The sequence below is a fragment of the Polyodon spathula genome, chromosome 19 (genome assembly GCF_017654505.1).
Source record: "Polyodon spathula isolate WHYD16114869_AA chromosome 19, ASM1765450v1, whole genome shotgun sequence".
NCBI classification, from domain to species: Eukaryota; Metazoa; Chordata; class Actinopteri; order Acipenseriformes; family Polyodontidae; genus Polyodon; species Polyodon spathula.
In genome coordinates, this window is record NC_054552.1 from 5,215,427 (window position 1) to 5,230,748 (window position 15,322).

General features: G+C 36.8%; 1 protein-coding gene across 1 annotated transcript in view; it reads left to right on the top strand.

Annotated features, from left to right (window-relative positions):
* The window catches only part of LOC121294768 (spondin-1-like), a 74,223-nt gene that overhangs the window by 13,366 nt on the left and 45,535 nt on the right, over positions 1-15,322 (top strand). The window contains exons 4-6 of the mRNA XM_041218847.1: positions 1,218-1,291; positions 1,532-1,654; positions 6,330-6,478. Of these exons, the coding sequence (XP_041074781.1) occupies positions 1,218-1,291; positions 1,532-1,654; positions 6,330-6,478 (346 nt within the window). The remainder of the gene's footprint in view (positions 1-1,217; positions 1,292-1,531; positions 1,655-6,329; positions 6,479-15,322) is intronic.

The following is a 15,322-nucleotide window of genomic DNA, read 5'->3' on the forward strand; positions in this document are numbered from 1 at the left end:
TAGGAAATAAATAAACAAGAGTGTAGTTTACTCAAAATAAATCCACTTGTCTTTGGACTCCTGCTGTAAGGAAATCCTATTGCATTTGCAGAGATTAATGATAAATTATGAACCCAAAGGGTCCCCTTTGTTTTGGAGTATTCTCATGTGTGCAGCAGCGGGGTTGTTGCTACCGTGTCAAGATGAAGGTCTGCACATCTCCTGGTTTCTACAAGTTTCACAGCTTGAGGAAGGCAAATGCCTTGTGTATTGTACCTCCCCTGCATGTTCACTGTCGGTGATTAAGAATTCCAGAAATATAATTGTTGCAATCCAGTTGCCGTTATTAGTGTTGAATGACCTGAAATCAGCAGTAACAGCTTTATAAAGTCAGGTGGGTACCTTCTGAATAGAGTTGCTTCTTTGGGCACTTTCCCCAGGGAAACGATATAGCCTGCCAGCAGAGGAAATAGCATCTAAACCCGTGGCCTAGACCAGAACAAAAGGATCATAAATATTCTTCTTTGAACTGATCATCTGGAAGCAAGTCTTGCCAGCAACATTAAACACAGAAGAGAGTGTGGGGATGAAGAAGAAATTCTGACTAGGCAATTAGTACTGCATTTAAGTTGTTTTTGGAAATGCTTTTATGAAGTCCTTCTTCACACACAAGCTCTCTTAGTAAGGAATGGATTGGCATTCATTTTAATGAAATGGCTCTCTGACCTGTCTCTGAGAATCTTAACTTGTATTTAAAATGTTATGTTAATAAGGGAAATGTAAAAGTCGGTTTGAAGTTTTAGGAGTGTAGCATCTTATTCATCTTATCCTTTCTATGTTTAGATATTTCTCTGTCAATAAATATAAAGGCATGCAGATGTACCCTCACAGTGCAACACAGTTGTTCTTGGCTTATCTGAAAGGTCATAGAATTGATCATCTAGCTCCAAGGCAACCTCCTTATAGCTTTGTGTAAAAGTTATAACCTTGACATGCAATGGGATATACAGAAAATAGTTTCTTTATTTTTTCAATGTAGATCAGTTTGTATGTAGCGTAAAGTAGTAAGTGGTTCCAACAAAGTGTTGAAATGTGATACCCGATCAGTATAGAGTAAGTAAAAAAAAAAAAGTGATTATTGCTAATGAAATAGTTCCACATATCTTACCTGTTGAGCACTTCCATTAGTTATGAATTCACATGTGCAACATGCTGATACTAAATGTTCTCCCTTGCAGGGCAAGCATTGTGCAAAAAAGAATAATCTACTTCCAAGATGAAGGCTCTCTCACAAAAAGAATGTGTGAAAAAGGTAAGCTCCTCATTACTTTTTTTTTTTTTTACACATCCCTAAAGTTTCACTCAGATCGTATCGTACGAATGCACTTCTACATACAATGGGCAAGGGATGCAGGCTTGTGGTCCTTTCATTAGCAGCATCAGAAAATATCATTAAGTTTACAGGACCTACCCTTGTATTTGCAGCCCTGAGCTACAGTGCAGTTGTAGAAGGTTACCATTTTTACGATCGGTATTCTGTTTTACATTTCAGAGCCATTATCGGAGGGGGCAACTGAAAGGCCAATCCTTGACTGCTGTGCCTGTGGAACTGCTAAATACAGAATGACCTTTTATGGAAACTGGTCAGAGAAGGTGCATCCCAAAGATTACCCAAGTAGGTCTTGAATTGTGTGTGTGTGTATATGTCATTCATATATACTGTACTACTTTGAATTACTGCCGCCCTTGTAAGAGCTGCACTCAGATATCAGATTTGCAACAGACCCCGCCCTCGAATAAACGCCGCTCTCAATAATGAAACATCTACTTTTGTTTCCCTATCCCAGCTCAAATAACTGCAGCACTTAATAAAGAAATGCATACAAAACACAGTATGGCAAAAAATTGCAAGGAGAAACACAATTGACTAAAATGTATTTAAAAGAATCCAATTACACACTGGAGCATACTAGTATTGTATTGTAAAGTTTATGGAACCCAAACAAACAAAAAAATATCTTAGGTACACAACACTATGTTCTGATAGAGTAAATACAGCAGCAATATAGGAATTAACAACAAATGTAATACAATTTAGTTGTAATGCAGGAGCTGTATAATTAGTATATACATTTCTTAAATGCATAAACCGACCTCCTCGATGTTCAATTGACATTTCTCTCTCGTTACTGTTTCCCTCCGTGCTACACTGGTATGTGTAATAACTTAACAGCTTTCAGTTTAAAGTTGTAAGACTTCTTCAACATCCTGATCAAGTTGTATCCGCAGAAATAAACTTCAATATATGGCTCCCTCAAATACTGTAAAAAATAAATAAATAAATAAAAACCTCAATAAATAGTACTTCTAATTACCACCGACCTTGAGTAAGCATTGCAGCTGTTTTTAGCAATTTAAAATAAAAGCTGCTGGGTTAAATAAAAAGAATACGGTGTATGTCTATCTATCTATCTATCTATCTATCTATCTATCTATTAGCTATCTATCTATCTATCTATCTCTATCTATCTATATATATCTCTATCTCTATCTATCTCTCTATCTCTATCTATCTCTATCTATCTAATATAAAATCTCTCTCTCTCTCTCTCTCTCTCTCTCTCTCTCTCTCTCTCTCTCTCTCTCTCTCTCTCTCTCTCTCTCTCTCTCTCTCTCTCTCTCTCTCTCTCGCTCTCTTGCTCTCTCAGCAGCCTGTTGTACAGATAACCTTGAAACCACTTGTATAGCTATACATTAAGCTTAGGGATTAATAAGAGCAGGCCTTCACCCAGATAAAATCTGTATGAGTTGGAATGCAGTCTTGGTTTAAGATAAACTGAGAATTACTTTGCACATAATGTGTTAGCTTAAAGGATAAAATACTACAACTAAAGTCTACAACTCACTAAATATTGAAGTAGATTTAGAAGCCCATATGAGCCACAGATTTTGTCAGACAGTCTTTAATATTAGAAGTTGTACTTCTAGAACGTAGTGTAACTGTTCATATGTAAGGTGAGCAAGCAAGCGTCTTGGCCACTGTGCGAAAGAACCAGACTTATCTGCTTTTAACCTCATGTCATTGACAGGGGTCAGAATCCCTGCCTCAATCATTGCTTTGTCCACTAAAAACAGTAGATATTTTTAATCCTGATAATGTTTGTCCAGGTCCTCTTTGTTTTGTATTTGCGGATTTGTGATGGTGGGTTCCTTGCAGCATTGAGTAACTGGGTTTCTTTTAAGGGTTTATTTCCTCAAATCCATATGCAAAGATCGAATTGCTCCACAGCATCAATGCTCTGTATGGATTTTGACCTGGCCCCGGCAGTGAAGGGCTTAAAAAGGGTAATTTTGTTAATTATTATTTTATTAAATCAAGCCATAATGCAGAAACCATTACTGAGATACTTAGACCTCCTCCCCTCCTCTCCATTCCTAATTAAAGTCATTTAACATACATTTTTTAAGAATTGACATAAAAAAAATCAATGTTCACAGTGTCAAAGGAAATATGAAATATTATTAGATTTTAAATTCTGTGATTGCATATTAGTTAATGCTTGTTCTACTGTTGGCGGATGTTTCCCATGGTGCATTATTGAATTTTCAGCAACAAAAATCAATATCATACAAAAATCTATTCTAAAAGGAATAGCAAAAAAAAAAACCCTTGACATAAAAAATGTAACTTTGTATTTGCAAAAAATAATTAATTCAGTTTATGCAGCTTATCAAACAAGTTTTATGCAATTACTGGGTTTATTCGAAACCCTACATCTTTAGTAGTCATAGCACACTGAACATCACAGATTTTGCCCAGAACATTATCTTGGCATATAAGTAATGGGAGTTATTAATACAGGCTTTACTGAAAAGTTTTTTTTTTTTTTTTTTTTTTTTTTTTTAATTTAGTAGTCGCCAATTATTTTTTGTATTTTCTCCCAATTTAGAATATCCAATTATTTTTAGACTCAGCTCACTGCTACCACCCCCCGTGCTGACTCAGGAGCGGCGAAGACAAACGCACTCCGTCCTTCGAAGAGTGTACCATCAGCCAATCACTTCTTTTTACACTGCAGACTCGCCAGGCAGCCACCTCAGAGTTACAGCGTCGGAAAACTACGCAGCTCTGGGCAGCTTACAGGCAAGCCCACAGGCGCCTGGCCAGACCACAGGGGTCGCTGATGCGCAGTGAGCCAAGGACACCCTGGCCGACCTAAGCCAGCCCCCCAAACCCCACCCCCCCGGGTGTTCGAGCTCACGTCTATGTTTGGCATTGTCCAGGCTAGAGGGCTTATCCTGCACTCCACGAAGAGCGTCTTTACCGGATGCTCCACTCAGGAGCCCCTTTTACTGAAAATTCTATATTAAATTTGTAAATAAATATATTTACTGTAAGTGGCGGACTAAATCACTCCATTTATGATGTGGTCTATAATGGTACACTTAATATGTGCTCCTGAATAACCACTTGTTTTGTTATTGATGCATTGCAACATAGCTTTCTAAAAAAACATTACAATATTAAAATTGTGCTATCCAATGCTGTTTATTGGCTTAGTTAATGTTATTAAGAGCACTGCTTTGTTCTCCACATAGCCTGATTGAAGCTAAACTACTGGAGTGAGTTTGAACAGCGACACATGAAGGGATTAGTTTCCCAGTAGCAGCATCAACATTTTTTTATGTATAACGTTGTCTTTGAAATATCGGCATATCCCAAATTGGCACCAATAGGCACCACCGTTTTAGTGAATCTTGGAGCTATTTTGAACGCTGGAGGAAAGAATGCACTGGGTCAGAACAGATTTATTTAGTCAATGGGTTTTCCATTTTGTTTGGAAGGTTGAACTTAAGAAGACTGCATATCAGAAAGGGATTGAGTTTATCGCTCTTTCCTTCACTTTGCCTGGCTGGCTTGCCTGTCCCATTACTGTTGCTGTCAGGGAGCTAGGTTTTATTGCTGACTCTGGACCACACAAGGCTACTGAAACTTGTAGCAAGGCAGCGTTACTTTTGTAGATTTCGTGATCTCTGTGGGACCTGACGATGGTGTAGATATTTGTGACAGCAATATGGTAATGGTAATCCATCGGTAGATTAAGTCATAGCGCACTACGGTGAGGCTGTCTGCTGGAAGAAAAACAAATAGCAGTAATGAATTTAAACTCTCTGCTTTAAAAAAAAAAAAAAAAAAAAGGATTGGAAACAAGTTATAATGAAAGCACTGAAACATACACTTTCGTGACTTTTGAGACTCGTCCAGACACTCTAAAGTCTGTCGTTAAGTTGTTTACGGACTTTACGGACATAGATATATATATATATATATATATATATATATATATATATATATATCATATATATATGACGTCAGTACTTCAGTCATGAAGTGATATATCAATTCTGTTGATGTATTGTAAACTCATTTCTCAACTATAAGCTGTCACTTCCACATTTAGCTGCAGACTTAGAGCTTGGCATTCAAATGTAGAGCAGAACTGAAAATGTCATGTAAACAGCCTTTAAAGGCAACCAGATGGACTGGAAATAAACATGCCCCCACCTGGCACACTGATTGCTTACTGTACAAACAGCTGTTATATGATCATGCTAGACCTTTTATTGTTCTTAAAACATTTCTAGTAAAAGCACTAAGGCCCAATCTGCAACAGCAATGAAAGACACATTTTAAGCTTGCTTGTTTGTACTTGAAGACACTGCAAAGAAAGATTTCCAAGGTCTTTTGTAACTCTTTTATAATGTTTTCTATCTGGAAATGCCCCAGACCAGTTTACTTTGGTTGAGTGGAGTTATTTTTCCCAGACTGCGGTTAGCTTTCTGCTTGACTTGACTGGAGTTACTTTCCTGATGGTGCAGGTGATGTTGAAAGAGTTGAGCTAAGTTATTTAGAAATGGCTCATAATCTTTTTCGCTTGCCTTGGTTTGTGGTTGAACATTTAATGATGGCTTTAATGATGGCTATCATGCAGTTCACAAGGTTGCATTTTTATTGCACGCTGATAGTCTTGAAAGGAATCTGAAAGGCAATTATATTAGCAGCAGTCCTCCTTTGAGCTGTGTAGCTTTCTTCAAGAGTCTGAGTGAAGATGATTAGTTTGTTACAATACTGTCTAATTGCATAATAACAGGTACTATAATTAACTGAAGCACAACAAAATTGTTCTTTTTTTTTAATTGAATGGTTTAAGAAATTAATAGGTTTGTTTTTTATTTAACACTCTGACTGCCAGGTCTGACAGGGCACATTGATGCTTCTCTTGAAATTCAGCATCTTACAGAATAAATACATTATAAAGTTAAATAAACCCTGTTCTGTTTTTCCAAAGGACGTGCTAACCACTGGTCTGCCATCATTGGGGCATCCCATTCAAAGGATTATGTCTTGTGGGAGTATGGAGACTATGCTAGTGAAGGAGTGAAGCAGGTGGCTGAGTTTGGCTCCCCGGTGAAAATGGAGGAAGAGATCCGTCAAAAGGTAAACACAGTAACATCAAAAGGGCAAAAAATAAAGAATGTATATGTGCTATTATAAATACAATGTAATTTTGTACTTATTTGTATATATGTTCTGTGAGACTTCATCTAGTGGTGCATTTTGTTGCTTTATTTATGTATGTTCACTTTTTAAACGATACAGTGATCCATTTTATTAGGGCGACCCAGGGTCTGATGGTAAAGTTGCAGGAACTCACCAACAACTGGATGGCTACTGCTATGGCACTTAACCCAGAACAATGGATAAAATGCAGCACTTAAACAAGGGGTGGCCCAAGTTGGTCCTTCCACTCCAGGTCTTTGTTCCAACCTTGTTCTGAATTGTTTAATTGAACCAATTAAACCTCCATCCACACCCTAAAGTAGTTATCTATCTCATTTTACCTGGTAAACCTGGAGTGGAATATCCCTATGGTGCGTGATTGGACACCCCTGACTTAATAAAGCTCTGCCTTATATACCTGAGCCTAGGTAAAACCTGTCCAGGACTTTAGTGGATTTTATCAGTTAAAACCAAAAAGCAGTAACCGTAATACAGTAATACAGTAAAACCAAGGCTTCAGCCGTGCCTCCAACCAACACGGTGGTCTCTATGCAATGCTGCTCCACACAGATATGGCGCCACTCAGGACGTGCTACTGCAATGCAAATAAACTTCCATACGTTTGCCAAAGCTAAGGTAAGGGTTTCACCCTTGCACATTTGTAATATATTCAGTTTATAATTGCAGATACATTGCCATAGTATTGAAGATGCAGAACAGCACCCTCTTGTGTATTTAAGCTCTAGTGTCCTACACTTGACACAACTCCTTTTCTAATCAGTGAACCAGTTTCATACTTCCTAAAGAATTTATAGTCGGGTACTGTATGTAATTATAGACACTTGTATCCTTCAGCTGTGTATGAATGAAAGCGAAGGACAAGTCATTCTGAAATTAATTTTAATTTATGAATTGTATAGACTGTGCATATGATTCATTAAGAAACTACACATCACAATAATTAAATTTCTCTCACAATAGCTAAGAATGTGTCCTTCGAGGACCTCAAACAGATGGTGATGCTGGCCACTTTTTGAAAAGTAATAGCCTAGATTGGGAGGCACTGTGTTAATGAAAACATTACCTCGGTCATCTATTTGACTTCACGATGGTGTGTGATATCAAATATTATATTCATTGTTTGTCAAGTGATAATTAGATTTAGATTTACTTGTGTAGTCCATTTTATGTCCCTGTAGCCCCTGTAGGTCAGCGAATGAGATAGCTGAGCGAGCAAGCATGTAAATGGGTGACAGCTAAAATGCAAAAAACATTGTGAGTGAACCTTTTTCTTTAAAGACAGAAGAACAAGTGCTTCGGAGAACAGAAGTTTACCAACTTACAGAGGCATTCTTTACAACATGCTGTTTGTTTCAGAATTGTTGAAAACTGTAAATCCTGGTTCACGCTTCTGTTGTCGATTAATCAGGCGCAGACAGCTAAAACAGCTTCACTATTTGCTGTATGAAGGACTCATCGTGTCGCAGCCCTTTTGACTGCTGAAAGTGGTTGCAGCTGCTGTTCATACTTTAAATACAGACTGCATTCGCAAAATCGAATATTTTACATTTAAGTACGGTAGGTGGGACCAGAGTCAGGGTGGATATGTAAAAAGGCGGATAAATGAATCCTGTTTTAAATATCATTATACACAGCTGTAACAATTACTATATTCACACAGCTATTGTTTTGAGAGTCAGCTTTTATTAGTGAACTCCCCTAAATACCTTGTTTTTAGAAAGATATAGGGTATTAATGCTGGTGACAGAGTAGTCGTCTGCCGTATGGGTGCGTGCATTCGCTGCTGAGTGACAGGCAGGAGATCTAGACGGAGGTGGAAGTTGATACACCCCGCAGGCAAACAGGATTTATTTACATAGCAACACACTGAACAGCGCTAGTGACACTACCAGCAATGGTAGTGCGCTGGGAGAACATAGAACACAGTGTACGAAAACTGTGGTGGGATCTACAATCTCTGAACAAATCTTCTCTGTTCAATAATAAACTAACATGCTGAAGAGATTGATCAGGGCGGATATGTTGGATTACTGTAGATCTGCTGAGTTTGTACTTTTTATACAAGAGATTTAAAAAAAAAATCAAAGCAACATCGTTGGTAAATCCGTCCTCTGAACCGCCTCACCTGGCCCGTGAAATGTACAAAAAATTACTGTGCCAAAATATAGCTTTAATTATGTGTTCTGATTGATGGAGAGGAATATGATGAAATAAATACTCTATTGTGGATTAACTGAGATAGCATTGTGGTACTGATTCAGAAAAAAACAAAAAACAAAAACAAAAACAAAAACAAACTAGTGTCGTGTTTCAAAAGTTACCATAGAGATCATAGTTTTTTTATTTTTTTATTTGTTATATCGAAGTGAAGCGCCAGCCTTTAATATAGAACCACTGCTATGCTGATGTACTGTATATGTATCAATATGTTCTTGATTGCCTCAATTTTAAAGAAAGAGTAGAATTGATTATACGCTTCCTTGAGACACTAGGATGTGCTTGAATTATTGTTAGATATATTGGAGATAGATTTTCAGTTTCAATAAATTGATTAATTCAGTATCATATAATTTGCTAAATGTATAGTAGACACCATATCTGTAACTAGGTGATGTGGATGGTGGGGCATTCTGAAGATGAAACAAAACATAACTATTCAAATATAACTGACTGATATTCTAATGTAATTCATAAATACACACAGTAGTGTCCATTTAGATTTCCACTATTTGTAGATGTTCTCTGTGTGTAAGGGTTAAGTTCAAGTTTCTGGCTCAGCTGGATGTGATTCACTTCTGAACTTTTTTATTTTGGAGTAAAGAACGTTATGCAAGGATTGACAAACCACGGTTTTCATTCTGCCCATAAATCAAGTAATGCTTCAAGCATTTCAGTGTTTATTGACTTCCCCAGCTTTGGTAACGGTGCCAGTAATGTATCCCGACTTTGACTGGACCTTTATATCGGTCATACACCTCAGACCATTCAACTAGTAGAAAGCTGAGAAGACAATATCCAAGCTGAATTGCCTGCATAAAAAATATATATTAAAAGAGGTGTCTTGATGCCTCCACTTCTGAGTTATTGCTTGTTGTTTAAAAGCTTATTTTAATATCAGTTTATTCATCTGTTTAGTTGAAAAAGTTTACCTTGTCTTCTGTCGGTTTATATGTAAAATCCATGCTGTTTGTTACAACTTGGGCCCTTTGGCTAATTGCATATTTTACTACAACTATTACAAAAGCACAGTACGTTCTTAATGAGGAATCTGATGACACAGCTTTGGTAATGTTAGCCTTTTACAAGGGAAGACCTCCTGTCTGTTTTGATAGATTGTAAAATCTCTATTTCCCTTAATACTGTGGGCGCACTTGACATACACACAATGAATACTCTGGGAATAATAACGGTAAAACTACAGGGGTATTGAATTACCCTGCTGCTGGAGTCTGTTCATTTATTGCAGAATTTAAAATGTAATGTGAGAACTAAGTTTGCCCATTTTAAAGCGCATAACAGAAACAGGCTGTTGCATACTTTGGAATTTTATTAGTTTACACGAATTTCCTGTAATTAGGAAGCACACTATGATACATGGGGTAGTTGTGTCAAGGAGAGGCCAAAATAGTTTTGTACCAGTGTCTTACAAAAATATAGTTCTTTACTAAAGATCTCATGAATCACCACTTTTGACAGGCCAGTGCTCAATAACAATAAAATAGATTTATCACCCAGTAAGAACACTGACCTGTAACCTTCAAGCCATATAGTTTTGGAATGCCAGCGATCCTGACCTTTTTTTTGGTTTATTTTGAAAAAGAAGTATATTAGATTGCAAGAGGAGAGAGAACAGTTTTGTTTCTAGACCTAATGTACTGGCCTTGATTTACAGTAGCTTCCATATATGTGTCAAGCTCTCATCGGCAGGTGGGTTTTGTGCCACCTGGTGTCGGTAGTGGCATGCCTAGTGTGGGGTCGAAAAGCTGGAACAAAGCGATTCAGATCCAAGAGTAGATTGTTAAAGTTGTGTATTGAACATTCGGAGCTCCGGAGAGACAATCACACACGTTCACTATCATTATGTCCTTAAGAGGCTGCTTTATACATTTTGTTAGTACCAGTCAGTAGTAACTACGCAGTAAGAAATATATGTAGCATTCAGCACACAGCTATGCTGGCAAATTCACAATAACACTATCAGCATATTAACAGTTTGCATAAGTAATCTTGAACATTCTACACAGGGTTTGCATCACTCAGTGCTGGCACTTCATCTGTGTATCTTTAAATGTCAAATACAAGTCAATTGCTGGTACTTTTCATTGTCTGTTCTTAGTCTCTTCGTTGTGTATGTACAGTGATCCAGAAAAGGAAATTGGCCCCTACACTAGCAATGTTTTAACGCAGTCTTCAGGTCGGGCTAATGAACAGGATCGACGATACTGTTGTTGTTAAGAGCGCTCATTTTTTGCCATTGTTTTTGGTGGTTGTAATAAAAATAAAAATAGTGATTTTTTTTTTTTATTTTTTTTTTTTACTCCTAGATGTTGCAATCTAAAACATTCTTTTACAGTAATATTTTGTCATTCAGTTAATGGAACAGTAAAGCGTTTTTTTTTTTTTCCCCCATATGGTTCATCATTTGCAAACTGTTTAATTCTCACCTGTCTAGGACAAGGTCTAGGATCCGATGCGATCCGGCACATATTAACTAATATACTGTAGTTGGAAGCAGTTCCCCTTAGACATAAAGACATCACCCCGAGAACACCAATACAGATTCCTCAAATGTCCTCCTAATTATGAACTACGAGTCTAAACAGCCTGAAAGAGTGCTTAGTGAGTGGAGTCAGAATTCTGATGAAGATGAAAGAAATCCAGTGTCTTTGGTGCCCACACAACACTTAGCGAAGATAAACCGCACCTGGCTCAGTGATTCTGCATTTAAATTAACCTTAAAGACATTCTGAGAAACACTCACATTTAAAATCCAGATATTATATATTGATTTGTCTGTGCTGTTTGCAATCGCTTCATGTGGTTTTGAAACATTTGCTGTATTTCCAAGGACCAACATGGTGAATTAAAAGCTGTGGTAGAATCCATTGTGTTGATGTATGAGTTACCCATTTATTGTCCCCCGTAGTGGATGCAAATGCCTGGCAACAGAAATAAACCGCAATGGAGGCATGGTTACATACGCTATCCTGCATGCACTCATTCTTGTGCAATTTTTGTAAACTCTTCATGGTTACCTGCTTTTTCATGTCACGCATTATATCTTTAGCGGTCGCCCCCCCTTCATGTGGTTAATGCTAACAGTTTTTGTTTGGCTGTACTTTAACAACCATCTACAGACCAGTGAAAATGATGCCAAACACATGTACTGCACTACATCGCTGTAAAGCATGACCTATGAGGGGATCAGAGGACATTTTCAAATTAACATAGGATTTAGAATTGTAAACCCTCTTGATCCACCCCCCCCCCCCCCCCCCCATACAAAACTAATGGCTTACTACTAGAAACAAGTACATTACTGAGTAGCGTGTGTGCCATCATGTCGGAAAAAAGACATTCTACCCAAAATTGCTTCCTTTATTTTTAAGCCCCAGATGTCCATGGCAATTCTTAATGATAATATTCTAGCTGTCCTCTGAATTATGTATCTCTGCCAGTAGCTATCACTGTAGATATTCACTTTACCTTAAGCTGTTTTATGACCATGGAATACAGATCAGATGGAGTTTCATTGCTAACTAAATTATTAAATGGGGGGAATCAAGTCTACATTGTTTGGACTTTGCTGTAATGGATTTATTTTAAACCCCTCACTTTTGTGAACTAAACCAACTACTGTAAGCCATCTCCTGCCACTACCTGCAGCAGCAGGAGGTTATGGATGCTACATGCAAGCACTGTTATAACTCAGGGAAGCTAAATAGGATACTTTCTTTGTTCCATTTGTTTGAAAAGTCATTTTTCAGCCTTCCTTGCAGTAAGAACTGAAACCATTAAGTTGAGTAATAGCGATCCATATAACTGAAGCGTTCTTTGTATTTATTTCCCTTATTATCTGAAGTGCCTGATGGCCTTAACAGACAATTTACCAGAAGATGCAAATAACAATATCATAAATCACAAAGAGTTACCAAGGCCTTGACTTGCGTGTTTGTTTTTGTAAGTGAATGTATATGTTTTTGTTAACAGCCCATACCCTTTAAAAAAAATATAATAATAATAATAATAATAATAATAATAATAATAATAATAATAATAATAATAATAATAATAATAATAATATAGTACTTTGGACCGGAACTTGGGTGCTACACAGAATCCACCATGTGAAGCAATTCTCACACACATACTCAACAATTCAGTCTTTTCGGTTTGGAGTCAAGTCTGCAACCTGCAATCTTTGCAAAGGAGTGTCTGAGTTGGTAACCCTTCACAGCTACTTTCATTTAAGTTGTGGATATAAGTGTACTTTTGTTTTCAGTCTTTCACTTTGATCCATCAAGTTAATTTATAATTAGAATAAAGCTCTTTACCTGCCGCTTAGTCGTTAAGTGATTGTCCTTCCAGATGCCTGCTTCTTTATCCGTCTGCAGTGTTGTGCGTCTCGCCTCACACTTTATTCCTGTAACAAACGAGCAAATGCTAACGGTAATTAAGCCACAATACACTAAATATATAATTCAAGCGTTGGGGTCCTCTGTAATACATATACATACATTGTGATTCCATTCCAGGTATAGGAAATAGGTATTTGATACAAAAAATTGTAAAATGCATAAAATGTTTTGCTGTACATCTGTTTAATATATAATGAACAAATGTACCATATTAGGTCAGTTTGGGTAACTGGGAATATTTTGTAATCTCTTTGAACTTGCTCCCCTTATCTGCTAGCTGGTAGCTTCCTCTTTCATAAATTGGATTGCTCAGTGTTTCAGGTTTGTAATACAGTAGTTCTATGGTTCAGACAATGCAAGTGTATTGTAGGTTTTGTGTTCTTTTTAGAGTTCGTTCTCTTGACTGCAGAGGAAAATGTCATGTTCTATAAAACATGAAAAGCTATAGGCTACCTCCATTTTCTCAAGGCCATCTCTTAAATATACAGCATGACAAAAAAAAAAGAAAAGTAAAAATGAATTGCAGTACAAATGAAAATGCATCATACAACTGCCCTGGATCATAAACATACCTGACAGCATTTCCAGATACAGTAAGACAGAATGTCAAAAGTCAGAAACATCAATTGAATGCAATGCGTTTCTACCTCAAGAAATCTATATGAAGAAAGTGAGTTGATCAACACAATGTTCAAAACCTGGTAGCAGGCAACCCTGGGGATATTGCAAAGTCATTATTCTGGACCAACGGTCAGACTAAATTTGAATTATGTATATTATGTTAGGAGTTGTGTCTAGCATGGTCAGTATGGAATTACAATTAGTGCTTGATGCTGAATACTGTATGGATTTTAATAATTGCTTGTTAAGTGTATGACAAAGAAGGAGATAGTCCCAATTTTCTAAATATATGATAGATGGGCAACATTTCTTTTGTTTTGTTTTTGTTCAGGAGAAATGGGTAATTGGCTGGATTCACTTGAACAGTGATAGTACAGTCCTTCATCATTGTGTTATTGTACAGGGTGTTGCTTTCAGCTGCTTTACTCAGATGTTGGAAGGAGAAATAAGAGTGCTGTACTTTGAAAAAAAAAATGGAATTCACAGATGTTCGATCAGGAAGTGAGATCAAGAATAAGAACACAACTGGACCGTGAAATCTGTAAAAAGATGTATTTGCTTGTTTACCTAAACAATTTAGCAATTTTTGTTTGCCCTTTTTTTTTTAAATTCTCTATGCAACAAAAAAATTAAAGTGAGGAGCTGTTGTGGAATGAGCTGTTTTAATAATTTGCAAGCTGTTTTAATCCGATTAATATACTGAGGTGAGATTTTAATAGAACAGCAGAATGGTTTTGTCTTTAAAAAAAAAAAAAAAAACTTTAAAGCAGGACAACATAAAAAAAAGGTCAAAGACGTGTGCTTTATCAGCTGTTTGCATCTTCATTAGTATCAGGTGTAGAAGCCAGCTCAACAAAGTGAATCAGCTGCAAAGATGTCCAATAACCTGGCTGAAAATAAAGATGTGATGGGCATGTTATTGTGTGCAATGAGGTGATTTAAACATTTGAACTGATTTCATGTTCAGAATTGAATACCTGGCACTTGTGCTGCCACTCTTTTCTTAATTTTTGGTTCTGCCAGTTCTATATAGAAAATATAATCCTTCCTCAATTACACATACATTCCTGTATTGTATTTAATTAATATATATGTTTCTGTACCATTCCAGTTATAATAAATATAATGGCATGTGCATCTGTTACATGTATTGAACACATATTTACACGTGTATCCTTTTCTAAATTATGGGGAAAATAAATGTATAGAGGTCGGCACAGGTAGAAAATACAGAACCGGGTTCCCGCTGTGAAATATCCACGTCTTTTTGGGGTAATGATTAAAAAAAAACATCACATGTATTAATGTTACTTATGCTTGATACATGTTTAAATACTATATAGTACACATACATTTAGTCCCTTCACATCTGTAGACTTGTTTAGCCTTTTTAAGTACTGCAAACATCAAAATAATAATAATCATAATGATAATAATAAGTTGTTAATGTTAAATGCGCTTCATGCTGCGGAATTCTTTGTGACATCTGTTGGCCGTATTC